General features: G+C 39.2%; 2 protein-coding genes across 2 annotated transcripts; one reads left to right on the forward strand and one right to left on the reverse strand.

Moving 5' to 3' along the window:
• Positions 1-1,843: 1,843 nt before the first annotated feature.
• On the reverse strand, positions 1,844-17,002 carry ANAPC2 (anaphase promoting complex subunit 2). The gene is made up of 13 exons (XM_072430278.1): positions 16,782-17,002; positions 14,685-15,301; positions 13,269-13,401; positions 11,903-12,077; positions 10,777-10,896; positions 9,952-10,069; positions 9,472-9,647; positions 8,534-8,675; positions 7,683-7,758; positions 6,809-7,012; positions 6,598-6,727; positions 3,285-3,520; positions 1,844-2,361 (listed from the first exon to the last, which is right to left on the reverse strand). The coding sequence occupies exons 1-13, from the start codon at positions 16,962-16,964 to the stop codon at positions 2,149-2,151; spliced, it is 2,523 nt and encodes an 840-aa protein (XP_072286379.1). The 5' UTR covers positions 16,965-17,002; the 3' UTR covers positions 1,844-2,148.
• On the forward strand, positions 16,947-20,279 carry SSNA1 (SS nuclear autoantigen 1). The gene is made up of 3 exons (XM_072430279.1): positions 16,947-17,206; positions 18,560-18,759; positions 19,515-20,279. Exons 1-3 carry the CDS (start codon positions 17,155-17,157, stop codon positions 19,608-19,610), a joined length of 348 nt encoding a protein of 115 aa, XP_072286380.1. The 5' UTR covers positions 16,947-17,154; the 3' UTR covers positions 19,611-20,279.
• Positions 20,280-24,348: the final 4,069 nt, after the last annotated feature.

Consider the following 24,348-nt stretch of genomic DNA (forward strand, 5'->3'; position numbering starts at 1 on the left):
TGTTTTATATAACATAATAGGTTTTAATAATAATGAGTAAAACTCCATATTGATTTGTTTGGGTAAAAATGTAACCAAGGAAAATTTTGGTGACATATAAATCACCAATATTAATGTCCTTGTGAAATATTTGACATGTTGTAAATGCAAAGGTTTGCTTGTAGAAGTGGCACGTGCAGGGATAAAACTAAGGAATTTCTCCCCATCCCTATTTGACAATACTGAATATCTGAATATACTGAATGGTCATCTGAGCTGTCATATAGGAAGAAGGTGAGTCACACTCTCCCTCATACCTCAAGTGCCAGATGTTCTTGGTGGCCTAGCAAAGGCACAAGGGCAAGGGGAATGCAAGTAGAAGGGGTTGTTAAAATCATCCTGTTTTGACCTGAATGAGCAGCTTAGCACGGTTTAAAACAGAATATAGCCTTGTACAAACACCATATTTTTCACACAGGAAACAATCATTCATATTCACCTCAGGTGAAGACCTAGTATAGCGGTTACCCAGCATAGTTTAGCGTTCCCCTATGTCTAATCACTAAACATCCTGACACTAACAACCAACAATGTTTCTAATTGGAAGGAGGTCTTCTGCTTGTCCCCCTTCCTCCATAAGAACTGCACAATTAATTGTAAAAAGTGTGGTAAACCATTATTATGATTTTGTCAACCCCAAAACAGGTGAAAAGTGGAATACAATTGTGCATTTATTTTGCCTAACAATTAAATCTCATATTTCCTCTCGCCAAGTCTTGCAATATGAATAGTAAACACCTTAGGAGTATGTGAGGCTCACAGATAACTTATTACTCATTGAATAAGGAACCAGAATCTTTATACATGTAAAATGTCATGACCAATGACCAATTTTTTCTCTTTGAAGCACCCATGAAAGTCATTTTCTCTCATCTCCTTCAGTATTATTGGTGTTATCCTCTAAATTTCATCTACCATCTCCAATCTTCTTTTCTTGAGCTTCTTTTCCCTTGATCAATGGGACTGCTGATTAAACTACATAAAGCATTTGTAGGTCTGAGCGTGACCTACAAGCTTTGTCCCTAAATGTTTGTTTCAACATTTCATGGATCTCTGCTGTGACATTTCCCAGTTTAAAATAAAATTTCACACAACATCAATAACCCAAAGAGCATGAACAAAAGTTCATAAAAAACACACAATGTAAACAAACATGACTTTCCATGGCACCAATAACTTGTAAACTAGTTCCCAAGTAATACTGGAGGTGACATCCAGCAGCATTCTTGCAGAGCACCATTGAAGTGCAAAATCTTTCTGGAAACATTTGGCTCACACCTCATAAAGTGACAGATCACACTACAAAACATTGCAGTTATTTTATATAGGGTCACACATCCCTGCAGCTATTCTTTTGAGCATCTTGGTGAGAAATAAATCCTGGTCTTTTACACAATTTTTAGTTAGGGACACTAGTTTTCTATCACAACTAACAATTATTTTTTAGAGAAAGCTTTCAGAGTTCTACTTGGTCTAAGCAGTTCTTTTAAAAGCATGTCGGGACTGCTAGTTCAACTGTGTTGTTGTAGGTTCATTAACACATGTGTACTTTCAATCAATATTAACCAATGTGTTTGTTGCATCATAACCATTTATGTAGAGGAGTGTCAGTTGGTTAAGATAATTCAGAAGTAGTTTTGACTTCTGATTCATTTCAGAACCACTTCAGCCAGAGGCAGCAATTGATATAATTACTTTGCTCTTTACCCATTTTTATACAATGAAGCCTGACTGGTTGCTGCTTTTTCCTATTAATTTAAGGACTGCAGTGCAGGAAATGTAATGAAGTTTAGACAAAGACAAATTTAAGAATGTAACTACATATGTATTATATAATTTACAAACAAATTAGAATAAATGGTGTTAAATATTTGCTTTAGCTCTCCTTGGATACATTATTGGAGACTGCTTGGATTGTCCCCTAATACTGTCAAACCCTGGAGAAACACATATTTTATCAAACAGAGAAGTGCACAAATGAGCAGGCGAATTCTGGACTAGACAGAGCAGAAGAAATATGCCTGTATTCTAAGTAATGATGCCAGGCCTGGACCAGCTGCAAATGCTGGTAAGTAAAAGTCTGTGCATCACAATATTGGTGCCTGTTAGTTAGCTTGAGTTCTTGGGTAACCTGTAGACCCCTCCAGAGTACACAAGCTGCTGGTCACTGACTTTCTTCTGCAGAAAGCCCTGGAGCTCCTGAATGTCTATTTCGGTCACCACGGGACCAGTCATGACGAACATCTTCAGCATACTGTGGATCCGCTCCAGTGGAAGACTCTCCAAGTTGGTAAGCATAGCCTGTATGTAAGTCCAGAAGAGCTAGGGGGAAAAAAAAAAGAAGGAAAAAAAATTAGGTCAATCATCCCTGTTTCTACCAAATGGTCACATGCAAACATTTTGAGGACTCTATCGTTAAATTACATGGCTTTATGAACCATATCAAAGATGCTAGACATCATATTACTGAAATAGAAGCATGCCATGCCTAAAGGAAGAACAGAATGCTGGTTTGCAGTCTAGAAGAAACATCTGAAGGCCACGTTTTCAGTCTGTTAACTATTGACTGCCACAGAGCTAAAGCTTTTGCACAAGCCACACTCGATTCAAGTTCTACCATAAAAATACAATATATACTTACATTTTTATTAAAAAAGACCAAAACTGAGATGTTAGAAAAGTTGTTCTGATAAGTTCACCTAGAAATTATTAGCACCGATATTCAAATAAAAGGATTTGATACTACTTGAAAGTCTATTTCTAAGCAAATACACACATGTAAAGAAATAAATGTTTTTTTACAATTTTTTAAAAATTTTTATAATTTTATTATGTTTTCTTAACACTGCAGAGCCAGAATGATACTACTACTACTACCTGGTTCAGCTTTTGTGATTCCAGTGTCACCTTTCTGCTAACTGAACAGAAGTAACTAGAGCAACTCACTGCCCAATAAGAAGGCACCAACTTATAAAGAAGCCTTGCCCAACCAGGAAATAGGGGTGCCACCTACCTGGCAGCAAATGTGCATATTTCACAAATTTTGCTGAGAATTACAAATTCCTAGGCAAATGAAATATTTTTCAGCCGTTCGCCTTGCAATCCACGGAAAACCGATTTCCCACAGCTCCTAGATTATTATTAAATACAAGTAAATGAAGGGACCAAAAGCAGCCATTTGTTGGTCTGCAGTCCAATACTCCTCTAGAATCTAGTGTCAGGACAAAGACCCAAAACAATTTTACCTGCAGTTCCTCCTCCTTCTGATCAGCTTGTGAAGCCATTGCAGAGTCCCCCTCTTCATCACTATCTATTAAGACAACTTTCTCTGCCTGGTCTTTCTGCTCTTCCTCAATAACTGTAAAAGTTCCTGGCGGGTCTTCACGAAGGATACCTTGCTGGAGCCAGTAAGTCATTCTCCTCCGCAGAGTAGAAACAGGAACCTTTAAAACCTCACTGAGTTCTTCTAAGGTCCATGTACCTAGAGTTAACATTAATTTGCAGTTAGCCATAATGGTCATCTCAAAAATAAAAAAATATGTAAACTATGAGGCTTAGGAAACATTTACCCCAAACGGTAAACTGTCAATTGCAGGATAAGCTATAAGGGAGAAAAGTGCTAAGGAAAATCTATTTCCATTTCATGCTGTCTGTACATAATGCAAATATAAAAAAAAATGTACCACCTATGTTACTGTCATTAACTGGAGGGGTTTAAATACTTCAGAGTCACGGGCAGATGGACAACCAGCACTGCCAGCAGTGTTCTCCCCAAAATTTTTTTTCAGGCGGGTGGTTAAAAAAAAAAAAAAGTGGGTAGGGCTAGACACAGCAAATTTGGAGCTCCTAGGTATTTATGCCATAGGTATCCAGTAACTCCTGCTATTGTATCAGTGTTATACCTGCCTCCTATACTTTGTTTCAACTTTCTAATGCCTGGCTTGTTAGAATGTACAATTTTTTCCATTTTTTTTGTAATATACCTCCAAAGTCCAGTGCTGTCTATTTTAATCCAACTCCCTTGAGTTCCATGTTTTAATAGTGTAATACCTTGTAGTAGTGTAATATTGTGATCAATGTGGCTTAACAAATTAGGCTTAGTTCACATTGGCAGTAAAAAATGGCCCTGCTGAGTGACTATTTGGCAACTGCTGGGCACCTGGGACTGGTAACCGGTGATAACTGCTGGGCACCTGGGACTGGTAACCGTGATAACTGCTGGGCACCTGGGACTGGTAACCGGTGATAACTGCTGGGCACCTGGGACTGGTAACCGGTGATAACTGCTGGGCACCTGGGATTGGTAACAGGCGGTAAGCCTAGCATTTTTTCAACCAGCAGTGGTTCCTGGTGGGAGGTAAGTAAAATACAGTAAATGCAACCTTACTGCCAATGTGATTTCAGCCTACCTTCAGATGTCACCCCCTAGCAATATACCTAGGTAACACAAAGAGCATCATGCATGTGATCGCAGATGGGGGCAGGACAGCCAGTGCCCTCCTCTCATCACTTCCAAAAACAAAAACTTCCTGTGAAATTTTTCCACCCGCCGTGCGATAGCGGTGTGTGTAAATTCTGCTGGTCATGTTCTGCAGCCTAACAACTCATTGCGTTCAATCCTTTAGATCTCCTAAATTGTTGGTTGTAATTACCTAAAATGTTTAGCATACACAGGGGACTCTCATAGCCACTAATAACCAACATTTCTTTTTTTAATTTCAGGAATTTCAAAATATGGGGCTCATGAGTTTAAAAACTTGTGGAAATTGGAAGATTTGGGTTGCTGTTTTGTAAGAAAGTGCACCTAGGAGCCCAAAATTGAAAATGCAAATAAAGGACCCCCAGGGCTACCTACATAGTAAGAAGCATTGGGGTGGGCCCCCTAAAAATTTTACCTACCTTTCACCAAACTATACCTGTAATATTATGCTGCCTTTTCTGCTTCTGTTCTTTGAATCCCAATTAAAAAACCTCTGCCCATCAAATTGTCCGCTTCCCTACCTTGAACCCCAATTTCTCTAGAACAGAGAGGTGCAGATAAACAGAATCATAGGTGCAAGTGGGGGACACTTGTGGCTAACACCCCCCAAACTTTCATCTCCATGGCGTCAATACATAAAGTCTGCCCATCAAAACATGCTACCCTGTTACCCATGACTTACCCTATCAGTACCTAAACCCCAATTTCTTTTTGATGGGCAGAGTTTTTTATATTCTAATGATGCCATTGAGATAAAACTTTATGGGGTGTTATCCACAGATGTTTCCCACACATTTTAGGTTTCCAACACCTCCCCATTCTAAAGAAATTGGGTTTCCAGTGTTAGAAATGGGCAGTAATGTGTACCAGGGCAGTGCGTTTGCCATAGTAATGAAATTTTAGTGGTGGTGGGGGTTATCGAAAATTGACCCCCCCCGCACCTACATTTTCAGCTTTGTACACCCCACCATTCTAGGGAAATTGGGGTTCAAAGAAGAGAAGCAGACGGAGTAACATAGTATGACAGTTCTAGATTTGTGAGAGATATAAATAATTTAGGGGCCCTTCACCAATGCTCCTTTCTATGTAAGTGGCCCTGGGGGTCCCCAATTTGCATTTTTGATTTAGGACTCCCAGGCACACTTGCTTTTAATACTGCAACCCGAATGTTGTATTTTCACAAGATTTTACAATTCTGATCCCCGTATCATGAAATTTGTAAAAGCTGGGGTGCTGAAACTGTGAATGGTGCTAACTATAAGTGTTCCCTGTGGACTCTGAAAATTTCAAATCATTATGACCTACAGCTTAGGGGATATGAAGGTTTATACACAGAGAGCTGTAAGGCTGAGAGATGTGACATGCTGCATTTATACACACAATGCTCTGATGACATCATAACACATGCCCACTGGGCGGAGACATTGTTTGCACAATTTTGGAGAAAAAAAAAAACAGACTAGGCACAGCTATGAGAGGGGGAGGGACAGCCTGTGTCCTGATCTCTACATAGCTGTGCTGTGATCCTCTCACTCCGCCCGGCTCCAATCAGCTATTAGCTCTTATCAGCCGAGAATGGAGCGAGCAGAGCAGCCTCTCCGATGTCCGTTCAGAGCTGCTGAAAATATGCCGAGCGGAATAATCACGGCAGGTAGGCAGCCCGCCCCCCATAAATGGGTCGGGGAAAACTATGTCCAGAATGGCAGCCTCTATTTTTCCCAGTACAGGGGCAACCAAGTGCAAACATGCCAAATGCATTAGGAGTGCTAGGTGCTCCTATTCTTCACTGTTTAGTCATTTTTTAAAAAAGTAGAAGGTTTGAATGCATTAGCCTTTCTCCATTACTGATATACATAGCTGCTGCTTCCTTAGCAGACAGAGATCCACAGCTGCAGTTATATTCTCAGTGGCCTTTTACTGAAATCATTTGACAGCTGGCTCACAAAAGCAGAGACTGTCATGTTGGTCAGGGACAAATCATAGAGCAATACAATGTGGGTTTGCAGAAGGTGCATGAAAAATGAGGGTGCCCACTTTTTTAAACCTGTCTGATAAGCTAGTAATGAATGCAGACTTACTTTTTTTCTGGAAGTTTAGTATGATGGCAGCATGGACAGGTGAAACTGAAAAAGTGAGGGTGCGGTCAGCCAACTCTACATCAAGGCTCACCAAACCAAGATGGTGCTTCCAATTTAGTGTCCTCATTGCCTGAGAAGAGAGGACACATTAGCCCAAACATGATGACAAAGACCACCAAACTTGTTTTGGTAAATTAAGCATTTAGCTTACCTTGAGTTTCTCATATCTTCTAGTGAACGTCTCCATGGTTTCTTTAATCTGCTCTGGGAGCTCCAGCTTTTCCTCTTTTAATGCTGGCCAAAACTCACTTGAAAGGATGACTGCCTCAAGGTTAAATGGAGGCCTTTCTTCCTCTGGGAGCTTTTCCTCTTCATCACGTATGTTTGTATTGATCCGACGAGAATCTGCCATATCCTGTAACAAAAAGACAATGGATCAAATACTTTGACCAAAGCGGAAACAGGAAGAAAATAAATCCAATGGAAATTTTAGCCTTTCTTAAAGCTAAATTGGGGCCTTAAGAATATACTAAAGGTATTCAGAACAAAATCAACTTTAACTGAACTAAATGTGCGTTTATTTGGGCAAATCCTTGTTTTCTGACCTGGATTGGTATTCATTTTAGGTTTTTACTAAATTATTATCTTAGTCCCTAGGTTCTGGCTTGTTAAACTAAAGGAGAGGTATGTATTCCAGCAAAACAGAAAAGAAAACAGATTATCCAAAATGTTGAACTATTCATTCAGCAAAAATTACATTTTAGATGCTTATTTGAAATCCACATCTGTAGTGCCACACACAGAATCAACTGCCAAAGACAAAATAACTCCTGCACAAGCAGAGGAGTTACAGCATCAGTGACCATCAAATGGCTGAAGAGGATCTCTATGAAGAGGACAATTTCCTCTGCTGCAGCAATGACAGGTCCTGGAACTGTCATCTTTGCAGAGTGGCTGCACACTCTCTTGACATTTGTATAATTTGTGAACCCAGTAATGTTATAGAAAGACAATACACACACAGTCATTACATAATAGCCTATACTCTATATATGGGCATCTTATAAAACAGACATTATACAAACCTTCAGCATTACTTCACAGTAATGCATTTGAGCCTCTCCAAAACGTAGCTTCAGCAATTCCACATTACGAATTTCCCTGAAACAAAAAAGAAAGAAAATATGTATACTTAATGGTAACTGAAGTTTGTGAACCAGTATCTAGAAAGTTGTAAAAAATGGATACCTTTCAATTCACAAAATTTATTATGAGGAGATTAAGAGAAATAGGGTGAAAAAAAAACACACACACCAAAAGGCTTAGACATTGATGGTATTCCATAAATGACATCAACATGGGGCAGAGATACAAGCTTTCTATTATGCTGTGTATGTATAATCTTTCTAGAAGAACAACTTTTGCCTGAAGGCTTACTCAGTTTCTCCCAACATTTGTGGATATTTCATTTAATTGCTATCAATGACTCTGGCAAAATATTGTTTCAATGTTTAGGATCTTCTTGATGCTAAAGTACAGGTACACATGCTTTGCCAGAAAAAAATAGGGGCACAGGTATTGGATTGGATAGTGGTTGCATTAGAGCTGGAAAATTGTCAGAAGAGACATGGATGTCAAATTTCTTTTTGGTTGGCATAAATGCAAAAAACGTGTGTACGTGTGAGAGTGTGTGTGTGCGAGTGTGCGTCTCTCAAATATATGTATTTGTATGGCTTCAAGCTCAGAACATGTGAGCTTAAAAACTTCACCATCAGGATTCTTGATAGAATCTCTGTTTTTAATAATGTTGCAATTGCAAAAACAACAAAAATGAAATAGGTGTTGAGATGCACTTTAGTTGAACATACAGGTTAACAACAAATAATCACCGACTTATTCTTTCCAAAACACAATATCAAATGGTTCCCATATTTACCTCTCAGAACTGTAGCTGAATTGGTGAAGCAATCTGTCAGCGAGAAGGGTTCTGTATTCATTAATAAACAGCTCTTTGCTGCCGTAAATACTGACCAGAAGACTAATGATGTCTGAGGAACGACGCTTGGAGCCACTTTTACCTAGAAGAAAATGGTATTACCAGTAATGTTTTGTTTATCCTTTACCAGTTCAGACATGCATACCCATGTGTTCTGAATAACTGATTGGCACATATTTAATATACATCATACATTACTACTGCAAGTGTTTAAAAGGACTTTTTAAAGCATTATAAAAATCAAAATGTAGGTTATAAAGTGATACTCTTGACTTATGAACGATTTAAAAACCTTGTAAGCTAAAGTGGAAGCATTTGCCACAAAATGTTTTATTGATGTATTCCTACAGAAGTGTTGTTTGTGCTCATTACCTCTAAAACAGAAGTAGAACCTGTTCTCTCTTTACTTCTAATTTAAATATTACCAGTCATCCTAAAGCATTCAGAAACTACTCTCTAACAGGACAGGCGAGTCCACCTTAAAAAACTGCATTGTCCATTGCTGAAGATGGATAGGTCCCCAATGGTGGACCATTTCATAAAGATGATCTTATCCTAAACAGAGGGGAATGCAAAAAAAGTGATCAGAAAAAAAACAAAAAACAAAACACCTTGCTCTCATCTTCACTAAAATGCCTCTGTTGTATCTCCATTAAGTCCATAGAGACTCCATAGAGTCCCATTTGCACCGCAGGTCAGTGACCAACCAGGTAATAAGAAAACCCCTGGAGCAGATAGCAATACGAGAGACAGGTTCTAATTTCGCCCCACTTTATGCAAGCACAGGATTTCCTTGTCAAACAACAAGTGAATATATACATATACAACATAGTGTTTTTTGATTTTTAGAAATTTTGGGACAAACAAAAATTGCATACCAGAATCAGCATCCACAGGGTCCGGCACCCAATCTTCTGGGTCTGATATATCGTCATCACTCTCTTGACCATTCTCTAAAACCACAGGATCAGCCTTTGATAGCTCATTAGCCAAATCCCCCTCAGCATCTCCAGTTAAACCAGCAACAATCTGTCGCACAGTGTCCTCCCGTGTTCTGTAGGATGGGGGGGGGGAATTAAAGTTTTTTTATTTATAAGTTGCATTTTAGATTTTAAGGACTATTTAATAGACTTATTTTGGATCCTCCATACTCTATTGTAAAATTTATCACTGCAAAATAACATGATTCTAATTCTAAAATGTAAAACACATCTAAAAAACATTATGAGTAGGGTGATAGACATATGATCAGTGAGAAGAACAAAGCTGTATAATTTGCAATTAAACAAAAAGAAGTGCAGCTTATACTAGGAATAAGTAAAACAAATAAATAAATCAAAAAATAAGCAATCTCTTACCTCAGGTATTTTCTTATTGGCTCACATGCCACCTCCAGAATCACCATAGAGGGGTCCAGCTCTCGTAGAGCTTTAATGGCCGAAATATATAGGGTGATTATATCAGAGGTACTCACACCTGTCCATGAAAGAATAACATTCAAATATTAGTTATTTTTTGCTGCTGGTTTTTTTGGTCAGTTTCCTGAAACATTTTTTTGTTAGAACACCCAGGAAGTGAAAATATTCCCAATAGGTACAGAGTTAACCTGTAAGAAGCTCTAATTATTCCCAGCCAAAAAATGGCTAAAGTTGGGCTTTGCACTCTGGTCAAGAACTCACACACACAATGAATGAATTCAGTATGCAGTTCCCCCTCTCCTGTAAGCATGTCCACAAGGTCAATTGGATATTACCTGTAAAGTGCTGCTCTTCTCTCTTCACTATAAAGGGGATTACAGCAGGTCAATAATAAGACTAAATCATACATTTGATAGATCAAATCAGATCAAAAACACATTCAGGTACTGTGTTGATGGACTACAATTGATAATTGCAGCTTGCTTTTGACATCAGTTTTTTGGATGGTTCTGAGATCACAGAGTTCATTACAGGTTTCTTTGACCTGCTTCAGTATTTCTATAGATATGCATGGGAAGACAAGCAGTTCTGACATAATGAAAAGCCTGTTGAAAAAGGGCCATAATCAAGAAGATTTCCGTTTAGTTCAGTATGAAAGATAAACTCTATAGACCTACATGTATACAGAATAAAAAACATGCTCACACATTTGCATAAAATAAATACAGGATATAATGAACAGCAAAATAGAAACAGAACCCGCACCTGGATGCAGCAACCTGGTTTCCAGAGCCTTTTTCAGACTAGATAGCAATTCCTGCCTTTGATTGGTCCGTTCCAGACAGTACTGTAAATCCATGATGGCTGGCTTCGAGTCAGGAAAATCTGGCAAAAACGAATGAGTAACATTAAAGGTAATCTGTTTCAAGAGAAATATATTGCTTGTCATCACTGCTTTCCTCCTACAGTTAAAGTTTCTCGGCTGTTATGCTCATCCAGTGATTTCAGTGCTTTCCCAGTTGTTGCCTAAACCAAAATACGACATTTAAGAAGTCTCACTCTTCACTGGCTGTCTACTAGTTTCATTTGTATTCAGGAATTCACTTTTTTCTTTAACTGGCTGATGGTACCTTAAGCCTGCAAAAAACTCAAGTAGACTGTGGCACGAAATGCGACCTGGTGAATTTCAAGAAATCTTTTGGTTTAGAAATATAAGGAATGCCATTACTGGCCGCTTAACCCCCCTTTTTGGGTCGTAGGCACAGAAAGGGCATGCACACACTGAAGTTAGAAAAGCAATAAATTTACTTGATCAGCATTAAAACAACTAATTTCCGACGAGTGTTAGAGCAAAAACTGTGAGCCTATAGCTAGAACTAAAGTTCTACTTTTACAAATGTTTGATCAGGCAGGTCATTATTGCAATTATACAGGTGATCTCCCTTCTGCAATAATCTTTCTTACTTGCCTGACCTTTCTGAGTTTCTGGTGGCAACGCTGAGTTGGGATACCTGGCATTCTTAGCTTCAAGGAGCTTAAAGAAAGGAAAACATAGTGGGGAACGGGGAAAGGTGAGTAACATGGGCTTTAAGTCCACTTTACTCATGAAATTATATTTAGGACAGAATCCCCCACTTTTTAAAGATTTCAGGCAGGCTTATTTTAATATCTATGAACAGAAGAAGGTAAGGATCTGAAATAATAAAAAGCTGCAGATTTAAAATCACTGAAAATCCACTTCCTAATGATATTTACATGTTAAAGTTTAAAAAGATTTTAGTGATTCAGTTTCGATGTATTTTACATGATCTCTAACAGTTTTCTACAGTACATTACCTAACTTTGCCATACACAGACAGAGCTGCAATGATTATTAGTAAACTTGACTTACCACGGATAATACAGAAGAGTTCATCGATACGCATGCTAGCATATAGGCGGTAGAAGAATCTCTGAACATAACAACGCCACCGCTTTAGGATGAGGAAAACATTTAGTTTGGAGGTCGGAGAGGTCTCATCTTGAAGCAAAACTGTACTGAGCCAGCCAATCACTTTCTCTAACCACTGCCAAACAAAAGGTTTATTAATTACAAGAACTCCACCAATACAGTGAGTTTACCTACATATGGTTCAATCTTTCCAGTTTCTGTCTTTAAATCTTGGATTCACAAACTTAGAATTTTAAGGGTCCACCTAAATTATGCAGAGGTATGCAAATCTAGCAGCAATTTTTTGGCAAACTAGTCATTCACAGCTGAATACCTACTCAATTGTGTAAAACCCTTTTGGTCACCTGAATGGTCATCACTGTATTTTTTAATGACTAGTCATCTAATAACTAAAAACCAATACCTGCCACATTCCTAAAGCAAGCAGTCTGTGGTCTTGTATCTTACAAAAGCACTTGTACCTGATTTTACAAACTAATATTGTGGCCACAGCATCCAAACCCAAGCGTCTTGAATATTTGATTACATGCCCCCCCTTCCCAATCCACCACTGTTCTCCAACAGTGAATTGACTGTTGATGTTCAGTTTCCAATTTATGTGCATAATTGGTGGAGAGAGAACAATCAATGCAAACATTCCTATGAATAGCAGGGTTCTCCCCAGGCCCTTTTAGCCGGGTACACCACCCGGCACTTTTCAGCACCCACCCGGCTGTTTTTGGGTGGTTACTAAAGAGTTTCGTCCCAATGCAGGGGCTGCCACCCACCTACAATTTCTTCCCACCCAGCTTAAAAAAAATTCTGGGTTGAGCACGGAATAGGGTAATGTTTTCAGCATTGTTTCTATGTGCAGTTTGTATTTGTACAATTATGTGGGTGTAGCTATATATGCCAATCATTTTGGACCTTTAGTTTCCTGCCTAAAGGAACTTTACAATGTTGTATTATGTTGATCTGCTCATATTTGTACAAAAAAATAAACTGTTGCAGAGCACAGCAACAGCTTTACCTAAATGCCACATGACCCTACCACCACCATTTTCATCCAGGCCTTTCCTTCAGTTTACCCTCTATTTATTACAGCTTCTGATAAGAAAATAAAAGTGGCCTACAAATCCAAGTATAAAGGGAATGTACATCTCTCCCCTTTATCCTATGATGCAGCTTAGCTGCATTTGGCAATCCCTTCAACACGGGCTCCTACAAACCAGGCTAAACTCTGTTCTAGCAGGTAAATGTAGAAGCAGAGCAGAGAAGGGAAGTTAGAGTGTTTTGGCAATAGTTTACTTTAGACTGGGTATGTCACCTCCAGGAATTCTTTAAGAAATGATCTCTCGTAGTCTCCCCGGCACCTTTTCTCCATTCGTTGCTCAATCATCTTATGCAGAATTGTGGTGACAGCATCTGAACACAGTCGGTCAAGCAGATTCAACCTGTGGCTACAGTTAATGATGTCATGTCAAATAAACTAAATTAAATAACTCCACCCAACAACAAAAATGTACACAACCACATTTTACATAACTCATTTCTATAGGATTACCTTGTTACAATCTTTTTATCTTAAAAAATTAAAACATTTAAAAAGTTATTTTTACGGTGTCCCAGTGCTGCACTTGAAATAGAAAATATTCTTGCAAAATGCTTCATCTGTACAAAATTTACTATTGGTACATACTTGTTAAGCCAACACCCCACATTTGTACCAATTAAAAACAAAACACAAAAAGCATGTCACTTCTAATAATGCACTTTCCACATGTTTTGTTAAAGTGAAACTTTAATTCCATAATTAAACTGCAAGCAAGCAGGACTTTTATTGAAGGAGAGACAGGCACCCTTTCTGCAATAAAACATGTACCTGCTGGTTCGCATTCTTTGTTAAAATTACACTAATCAATGCATGTGTAACACTGTATAGGATTCTGGGTACTCCGGTTTTCTTCCACATTTCAAAATCATGCAATTAGGTTATTTGGGTTCTCTCCAAAATTGACCTTAGACTGTATCAATGTTTCTGTCATAGTCAAATGTCTTTAAGATTGTGAGCCCCTTTGAAGGACAGTTAGTGATATGACTATGACTATCGACTTTGTAAAGCGCTGTGTAATATGTTGATGCTAATTAAATACTGTGTAACAATAATAATAATAATGATAATAATGAGTGTAATTATTAAAAATGTAAATTTTTTTTGTTGCAAAATAAAAGAACCTGCATGGCTCTGAATACGTTTTAGTTTTGGCCTGGCCATTCCATCTTGAAGGTGTATTCTTTTAAGGTGGAACGGGAGGTCTCCAAGCATAGAAACTCCAATCTATTTTTGGTCACATGAGGCAGTGTGACCATCTCAAATATTTGCAAATGTATGAAATTAAAACCTTTGATTTTATTGTAATAATTGAGTTTTAGAGATAAGCAATGTAACCCTTTACACTTCCTCAGTAAAGGTTACAATACTGTCCTGTGCAACCTATTTACGACCTCAAAAATACCATTACTACTCATTAGGCTAACAAGAACATGGCCAACTTATTATTAGGGGTGGGGAGCTGTGTAATTGGTGAAAAAAGTGACTGATTAGTAAAAACCTAGATCTCAATCCACAATGGTAAAAGGCACACTTTTAGGTGTGTTTTAACACTTTGCTTACATTTCTTTGCGTTAAAAGTAATAATGCACAACATGTGTCATAGTTGATATTTACATATAGAGCACTTACAAGATGCTGTTGAGCTGCTGGAACTGCTCCATGGCTGTAGTGCACCAGCACTGGTCCCTAGGGCTGTCACATCCAGCGCATTCACAGTTATCTACCGTGGGGTCCTCAGAGTCACTCTCCTGCTCATTCATGCTACTGTCACAGTCACTAACACTATCACCCCCCCTTTTCTTCTGGTTCATGTAAATCTTAAAAGTCCGTTCATAGAACAGTTGGACCATGTCTGGAAAAGGCTTGGAGGTGGAAAAGAAGAGGATAGCTTTAAACATAGTGAACACTTTATCATGTAATATCTGTGAATTTGAGCTGTACAAGGAGCCAGTGTCTGCCCACCTACCCAGAATGTTGACACTTTTTAAATAGGGTTCCAAACGGGAAAAAAGAAGACGGAAAGCATCCAGTAAAAGCAGTACACATTCTCTCTCTTCAACAGTGTTCTCTTGCTGATTAATGCCATTCCAAAACTCAGGAGCAATGTTCCTTTGCAGATCCATTTGCAATACTTCACTGAACCATTCTTCCAACATAGAATGCAAGCCACAGGTACGAAGAACATCTAAGGCTACTTTAAGGTCGCTTTCCCTTATCGACTCATCAGGACCAGATCTAGGGGCAGCCTGTAACAAGAACAAACACAAGAATCAAGATCGGAACAATAAACTTTACGGTGCTATAATTTAACATCTAGTGACTAACCACTCTCATTATGCTGCAGTGTTTATGTGGTTACCTTAAATGACAGGGCCCTGCATTTAATTCCAACCTTTTGACTTTTTAAATGCTCACCAAAAAGTTAAAAAAATTGGTATATAGCGATTGGCAACCTTATCCTGGAAATGCCAGTTACTTGGATTTGTCTGCTTTAAAACCCCAAGCTGCATATTAAATAAAAGTGGGCAGGTAAGTGTAAGAACTACTGAAATTTTTTATCCCAATAATTTTTGGGGTGAATAAAAGAATGCCAAGAATTTGCTATGACAGCTAGACATTAAGCATTTTTACAAAATAATAGCTGTGGAGCTCAGCTTGCACCTACTCCTATGGTGTAATTTCTTCATTAATCAAAGAGATATGGTTCAGGCTTTGATGGTGCTCCTTTCTTCTAGTGGAAATTCTTCCACATTGCATACAGCAGGAAAGCAATAGCATAAAAGCAGATGAGCGCACCCTATAGCGATACTGATGCAGGAGATTCGCCACCTGACACAGTATAGCTTGTGTGACCCTGCCCTCTAAATGAAGCCAGGAGATAATAGCAAAGGTGTAAGATGCAGAGATTACAGCACAGAACAGGCTTACATTAAGCCATTCAGTGACAGCAGTGTGGAAACATTGTGGGAATGACAAATACAGTGTCCCCCATTTGCCACCATGCTTTCTCCTCTTGGACTCTACATCACCAATGTCGTGTGGATATATATGGGGTAGTTGGGATGAACCCCTGCTGCCAGCCAGGTGATGAGCACACCTGAGGTGGCAAAAGGTTTCCACAGTGCAGTGACTGGACAGGTAAATATAAATTTTCTTTCGCTAGGTATTTGGTGGCCTTGTGCACCCTGACAGGGTCACTCACATTTTTCTACCCTGAAGGTTTTCCATAAATGCCAGAACCCAAATAATGTGAATGCTGTAAGTTTCTTTGATGGGGAAATTCACTGGATTTCCAATGACACAAATGGTGCTAGGTCTGATATCAAAAGGAAGGAAAAATAATCCTCATTTTGGGAGATTTTCATTTGTTTCCTGGTGTTTCTCAGAGCCAGGAATTCAAGGGGAATTTCCCACCAAAAATAAATATTTCAAATCCTGATTGGATCCAATCATTCCCAGCCCTACTAAACAAGTTTCAGCTTCAGATTAGTCAGGCTGAATGTCCCACATTGTAATTGGTGTGCCCTGTACAAATATTTTTCATGAGCAGTAAAGCAAGGCAGGGCTCAATATTCACTTAATCCCTTGAGGAACTACATGTAGCAGCAGGCCCTGTCAACAAGCCATACAGCGGTAACCAGGCTAGTTTGGCACTTGTATAGGCCTGACATGTTTGTAGACCCTGCAAACCGCTGTGGTCGACAGTAGCACCGAGGAGACACTGACCAGCCCAAGGGCGGAGGCGGGCACCAGGCCAAGGCTCAGGGTGTTCCAGGCAGCGGAGAGCTTCTCCGGACTACAAAGATCCATCCTTTTTCTGGCGCTTCTACCAGGCGGGTCTGTCGCACAGCAACGCGTCACTATAGTCCGCGGCTGATGACGCTGGAACGCTGGGCTTCCTGTCTCCATGGCAGCCAGGAACACCGGCCAACCGCGCGCCGCAGACATCTTTCCTGGTCACATGTTAACCAATACCGGGTATTTTCTTATTTTTAAAGGCGACTGAACGGTGGTGGGTAAATTGGTGACGTTATATTTACAAGGAAGTGCGGTGAAAGAGACGAAAGCGCTTCAGTGGGTGTTGCGGAGCAGGGGAAACATGAGCCAGCAAGGGGCGGCACTACAGACCTATAACAACGAGCTGGTAAAATGTGAGGAACTGGGCCGGGACCTAGACCTTCCTTCCGAGCGTGGATAAATCATCTTGATCTCTCCACTGACCGCACTTTCATATCACCATGTCCTAATCTCCTCTGTCTGCCCCTGACGTTACTATTTTATGAAGCCCATCTATCATCCCCCCTGACCCCTCTATTATACCACGACCCCCATCATCTCCCCTGACCCCTCTGTTATACCACGACCCCCATCATCTCCCCTGACCCCTCTGTTATACCATGACTTCCATTATCTTCCCTGATCCCCTATTATACCACGACCCCCATCATCTCCCCTGACCCCTCTGTTATACCAGACCCCCATCATCTCCCCTGACCCCTCTGTTATACCATGACTTCCATTATCTTCCCTGATCCCTCTATTATACCACGACCCCCATCATCTCCCTTGACCCTCGTATTATACCACGACCCCCATCATCTCCCCTGACCCCTCTTTTATACCACGACCCCCATCATCTCCCCTGACCCCTCTGTTATACCATGACTTCCATTATCTTCCGTTATCCCTCTATTATACCACGACCCCCATCATCTCCCCTGACCCCTCTGTCATACCACAACTTCCATTATCTTCCCTGATCCCTCTATTATACCACGACCCCCATAATCTCCCCTGACCCCTCTATTATACCACAACCCCCATCATCTTCCCAGACCCCTCTGTTATACCACGACTCCCATTATCTTCCCTGACCCCTCTATTATACCATGACCCCCATCATCTACTTCTGACTTCCCTATTGTACCATGGCCCCCATCATCCCCTCCTGACCTCCCTATTGTACCACGGCCCCCATCGTCCCCTCCTGACCTCCCTATTGTACCACGTCCCCTGACCCCTCTGTTATACCACGACCCCCATCATCTCCCCTGACCCCTCTGTTATACCATGACCCTCATCATCTCCCCTGACCCCTCTATTATGCCATGACCCCCATCATCTCCCCTGACCCCTGTTATACCACAAGCCCCATCATCTCCTCCTGACCTTCCTATTGTACAATGACCCCCATCATCTCCCCTTGACCTCCCTATTGTACAATAACCCCAATCCTCTCCCTCGTCCACCTCCCACTTATCTCAATATCTTACTAAACCCCCTTCCAATCTATCCTTACCCTCCCTATTGTACTGTAACCTCTCTATTTTAGAGACATTTTCTATATAATAGAGTATAATTTTCTGATGATGGTGTGGGCAAGAAGGACTGTGTGTGTGTTTTCAGGGATTGGGGGTATTATGGGCCAGTAGTGTTGGTGGTGTGAAGTTGTGCAAAGTGTGGTCATATTAGCTGCGCTTGACAGCTGATTTTCTCTGATTCAGGTATAGAAGATCTATGCGGCAAAAGAGATGAGCTAAACCGTCAGATCCAGCTGGAGGAAGAGGAGAAGAATAAGCTTCAAAATGACATCCGCATCCTCACAGAGAAACTATCAAGAGTAAACGAGAGCCTGGCAAAAAAAATGGCATCTAGGAAAGAGTTTGACAAAACTATTTCTGAGACACAGGCTGCATATATGAAGGTAGAGTAAATATTGCTTTTATGCAGATCTAGATAACAAAGGGTTATGTGGTCTTTTTGTCATTATTGCAAAGTAATGGTACTCTGGATGTGATCATTGTAGAGAGTCTGACTCTGATTGGTGGTTCTCAGAAAAGGAATATTTTTTTTAAATTTGACGTTTTATATGAGGCATTTTATCTGGTAAATGTCTCTTTATTATTGCAACATTTTAGAGACTGGGAACCTAACCAAGGCTGCAGCCTGCCCAGACTGTTGTCTTTCACTGAGGTTGCAACCTATCTGATTATCACAAAGGTTGGGGACATGACCATAGTTGTTTTCATAAGTCACCTGGAAAGAGAGTGATGGAAAACCTAGTGGAGACTTAGCAGTAAAACCTGATCACTACTAAGCTTGCCTCACTCACCTTTTGCTAGAAAAAGTGTTGCTGTAACAGTAAAATACTCACTTAGAAATAGTATGAGTGGGGGAGACAAATTTTATACATCACTTTAAAAGGATGGAAATTAGATATTTTATTCTTCTATTTGGGCTGGTTTCACAAGAATTGCGGTGGAGCCTGGTCAGCCTCACAACCTTTAGGTGTCTTACCAGTCCTGAATAGTGCAAACCGTGTCTGCTTGTCTGTCCATTAACTTTATTATAAAATCAGGTATTAGATACTGTGTATATTTTTTAAGTTGTTTTGTTGACTCACTTATTATGTATAGGAAAATGTTCACCTTAAAATCATTGCCCTGTCTCTTGTTTCAGATCCTGGAAAGCTCACAGATATTACTGAATGTGCTGAAGAGAGAGGCCGGTAATCTGGGCAAGGCAACAGAAGTGCAGAGAAGCTCAAACGCATAAAAGCTAGTGCTGGTTTTTTATTGCGTTTTGGATTTAAGATTAAAACTTTTATATTTGACAAGGGTTAATGCTACAGAAATTTTATAGGGTGTTTTAAATAATTAAAGCTGAAATCAGATGTAATAAATATTGTCCTAAAACCAGAGAATAAATTCAGATGTGGAATATACCAACATAGAACTCCTGCACCTTTTTTTCTGTAATACTGATGCTTTTTCTCATTATGTCTTGTATTTCCCTCTCCTGAAATTTTTTGCAGAAAGTATGTGGAAGGGTGTACTGGTTGACTTCCCATAGCTCCGCTCTCTTCATAGGCTTTTTGTAGAACAATATTCTTTCTTACAGAAATATATCTTCTTTCTTTTTTTATATTTTTAATGACTGTAGGCTACCATACCTTTCTATTGCTAGAAGCACATCCTGTGATCCTTGCTAGAGACACTGATACAAAGGAAACCAATTGCAGTTTGTAGAGAGAAATAAGCAGCTCAAGAGTACAAGACTGGTATTGAACCTTTGCTTATAGGCTGTTATATGTTATGCAATCCAGTGTAACCAATTTTGTTCATCCAAATTTGTATACTGAAATTTTACATTAGGAGACAGAGATTTTTAGATTGTATTTTGCTTTTCTTTTAAACATATGACTACAATAAAATGATTTATATATTTGTTGTTCTATGTGTGCTGCTTTAAAAGTCCCATTATGTTTTTTACTTTTTGGTTCTAAGTGAAATTGGGGTGTTGGCAGCAACTTAAAATCATGTGGGTTAGCAAACAAGCTATTTATTTCTATTTAAAGACTTTAGATTAAAGATCCTCATGTCTCAAAATATAAGTTGGTATTGCCTTAATTAAAGCCTGCTCTGGAAGAATACAGTAAAAAATTGAAGTTTTACTGTGGTTTGTGGAAGTGGAGTACCTAAAGCTTTACAAATGTAAACCCACCCACTGCCATTGTCTTTGGCACTGATATTAAATACAGAGGCATATTAAGATCCCAATCATTAACACAGCAATGGGTGCAATAAGCACCAGGGATCTCTGCACTAATAGCTCTTTTTTGGACATAGTCTTCTTTAATGCAGGGTTTCAAATTGCATGGGCTGACTTTCTACTTTGTCTGGTATTTCATCAGTCTCTTGGACTTAAAATATGCCAATCTTTGAATCCTGAAGGTTTGCAAATAAAAAACATAGATAATAATACAAGGTTTCTGCACCTATTACTCATTTATTACTAGTATGCAATGGTTGGCACTGTGTGTGCCATGGCAGGGGCTTGTTCTTACTTCCTGTCCTGGCATCATCTGTAAATTTTTGGACAGCAATCACGCTGCCAACAGAGTAAATTCCCCAGCAGGGCACATACAGCAATGAAAATTTGGGGATTTAACACTTTCTCAAACTAAAAATGTTTAGATGCAAGCATTAACACCTATTGATACACGTCTGTTCTAGCCACTATGTATGTGTATAGAAAGTTTAAAGCTAAATTAGTGAGAGAATGTATTGACATATTTACAGATTGCTTTGAACATAAAAACACAAAACTAGTTTTAGTTCATAATTTATTTTCCAAAGATTGTTATATCTGGGGCTGTTTTAGAATAATGTTTTCATGGGGCTTGCTGTTTGCAGCCAACACCATCTGCTGCCTCTCATTAACTCGCACCTGTGCCTGCAATAGGGGGGAAAAAATTCTACAAACTTTCTGTTGCAAGCCAATGTTGTCTAAGTCCAGGAGGCATGTATATTGTAACTTGATGTAATTGCAGCTTGCTGTAATAAAGACCAGTCACTTCTGGTGATCATTTGAGTACTTATTTATTGTTCAGGTGCCTGGTCCTGGCCTCCTTCTGTAATTTTCCATAGGCAGCCTGTAGTGAGTGTTGTTGTTGCGCTCCACAAAAAGTACAGCTCAGTGATGATGTCACTGTTACTTTCATAGGGTAATGTCTGGGTTTGCAAAGATGTTGGTGCACACAAATTTGTGGCTTTTAAGTTACATTCTTCAATGAAAATGAACCATGCACCTTCTGTACAAGAGTGCTTTTCTAAATTAATGGAGCTACACTGTATATCATATCACATTTTAAAATACCTTACAATAATAAGTTTAAATAGCCTCACAGGCAGTGTATTACTTTGTATTGCAGTGCACTGCAGAGGCCAGTCAGGGTGACATTGAAAGAAAAAGAATTGCAGCAAACCAATATTACTGGCTGCACATCATATATTTTGTGTGTTACAAACAAAGAAATGTAAGCATAGACAACTGCCAAATCACAAAGCTGGAATGCTCAGAATGAAATCACAGACTTCCAGCTCCTAAGTTGAACCCTTTCTTAGCCAAAACGTTTTTAATTTATTCTTTGGTTAGAGCTGGATTGGTCCCTTTTCTAAACTATAGAGTGTCTCTGTCAGTGGAAAAATGGAAAACTGAAGAGTTTGAAATTTAGGAGAAAAAGGGGAACTAAGGGAAATAGGGGAACAAAGGCAATCAGTTCGCATATCTGAGTACATTTCCTAAAGGTTGAGATAACTGTACTCAATAACTTTTTTTTTTATTTCTTTATTAAAACATTAAAAACAAGTCAGTACAGAAAAGCCATGCAAATCACACATGCATGAAACATCCTCAATGTGTTTCGTGGATCTGGTCCACTTCTTCAGGAGCAATTAATTATCCACAAATATGAAAATTCTCCCCTCATGTAGTACAACAGGAGGATATATAGAGAGGCTGAGTAAAGTGACACAAAAGGAAGCAGGCACCAAGATCAAACAAATGCTTTTTCCAAAAAAATACAAATTTTGTGTCCAATGTTCAAAGGGGAAGATGCCAATCAAATACTCCTGTTTTGTAACTCTGTTCCAGCTTTCCCCTTATCAAATCAGCTTCAAAAATCCAAAGTCTTCACTTGTCTGTGTTTGAATGAAGATGCCATTTGTGTTTGAATGGAGATACCAAATTTTTTTTTAAATTATTCTTTAGCTAGAGCTGGATTGGTACCTTTCTTAAACTATAACACAGCTCCACAAAAAAATGTTTTCACTTGCCAAGGATTTTCAATATATTTAGTGTATTTTAGGACTGCTGAATCCAGAAATGACATCAGTTTCATTGAATTGGCTCTAGTTCCTGTGATACAGAAATTGGAATAGACGATTTTACCAACAACAAATGTTAACACAGCATATTATTGTCAATCTTTATTTACACTGATGTTTTGCATTTTATATATAAAATGTAGCATTATTTTCATGAAACTTTCATTTGCCTTCTTTTTATTCATACATTTTCTTTTCTTTACAGAAATAGGAGTTCTTCAAGAAGAAGTTGTTTAAATGACCCTACTGTATTTTGCTACATTTGTGGTGAACATTCTAAACAAAAACAGAGAAGAAGCATTACAGAATTTGTAATGCAAGCATATCTTGAATGTTTTGGTATTAAACTAGGGGACCAGGATAAGTATTGGGCTCCCCATGCAAAACTTTTGTAGAGTGTCTACGTCAGTGGAAAAATGGAAAACTGAAAAGTTTGAAATTTGGCATACCTGTGGTATGGCGGGAGCCTAAAAATCATCATATTAATTGTTATTTTTGTGCTGTGAATGTAAAAGGTTTCAATTGTTACAAAAAAAAAAAAACAAGTGGGAGTACCCTGATTTGGAATCAGCAAGATGACCTGTGCCCCATGGTGCTGATGTTCCCATACCAGTGTTCAGTACACTCCCTGATATTCCTGTATCCGACATGGAGGATATACAGGGTTTGGAGTGTAATCCAGGAGTTAGCAGTGGAAGTGAATATGAAGGAAGTGTTTCATCAAACCAGCAGTTCTACCAAGCAGAGCCTAATGATTTATTATGTGACCTAAGTCTGAATACAAGCATCTGAACTTTTAGCATCCTGGCTAAAAGGAAATACCTGTCTTAGACCAGAAAGTAAAATACCAGGAGAGGTGACACTCCAACCATATTTCAGTAAAGATGGAGACTTTGTGTACTGTTGTAACATCCCTGGACTACTAGCCCATATGGGAGTACCAGAATACCGAGCTGAAGACTGGCAGCTTTTCATAGACAGTTCCACCCAACGTTTGAAATCTATTTTACTGCATAATGGCAACTGCTATGCATGAACTCCAATTGGTCACTCAACAAAAACAACAAATATCAAAATATCAAAATGGTCTTACAAAAGCTTTGTTATCATGAACACCAATGGTCCATATGTGTTGATTTAAAAATGGTGAACCTTCTACTTGGACAGCAAAGTGGATACACAAAGGTACCCATGTTTAATCTGCTTGTGGGATAGTAGAGGAAAGCAGGAATACTGGAAAAAAATGACATGGCCTCCAAGGGAAAACATGAAAAAAGGTGCAGCGAACATCATTACCAAGCCAATGGTTGGCAAAGAAAAAAATCATTCTCTCTCCAATACACATAAAGTTGGGATTAATGAAGCAATTTGTTAGAGCTCTGAACATGGACGGTGATTGGTGATTTAATCTGTTTGGCAAGAAAAAGTTTGTTGACCAGTGTAATGGCTCTGCGAGAATTTTCCTCAGAAAATTATAGGAAATATTTCCCAGATTGCTCTTCCATGGTCATGGTGACAATACACATAATTTTTAAAAGTATGGCAAAGGGACAGGAAGTAAAAACAAATTACAAGTGGGGCACAGAGGCAGAAATAAAACCTAGCAATGTAAACTCTTCCTCATT

This window comes from Pyxicephalus adspersus, chromosome Z (assembly GCF_032062135.1).
Source record: "Pyxicephalus adspersus chromosome Z, UCB_Pads_2.0, whole genome shotgun sequence".
Taxonomy (NCBI): Eukaryota; Metazoa; Chordata; class Amphibia; order Anura; family Pyxicephalidae; genus Pyxicephalus; species Pyxicephalus adspersus.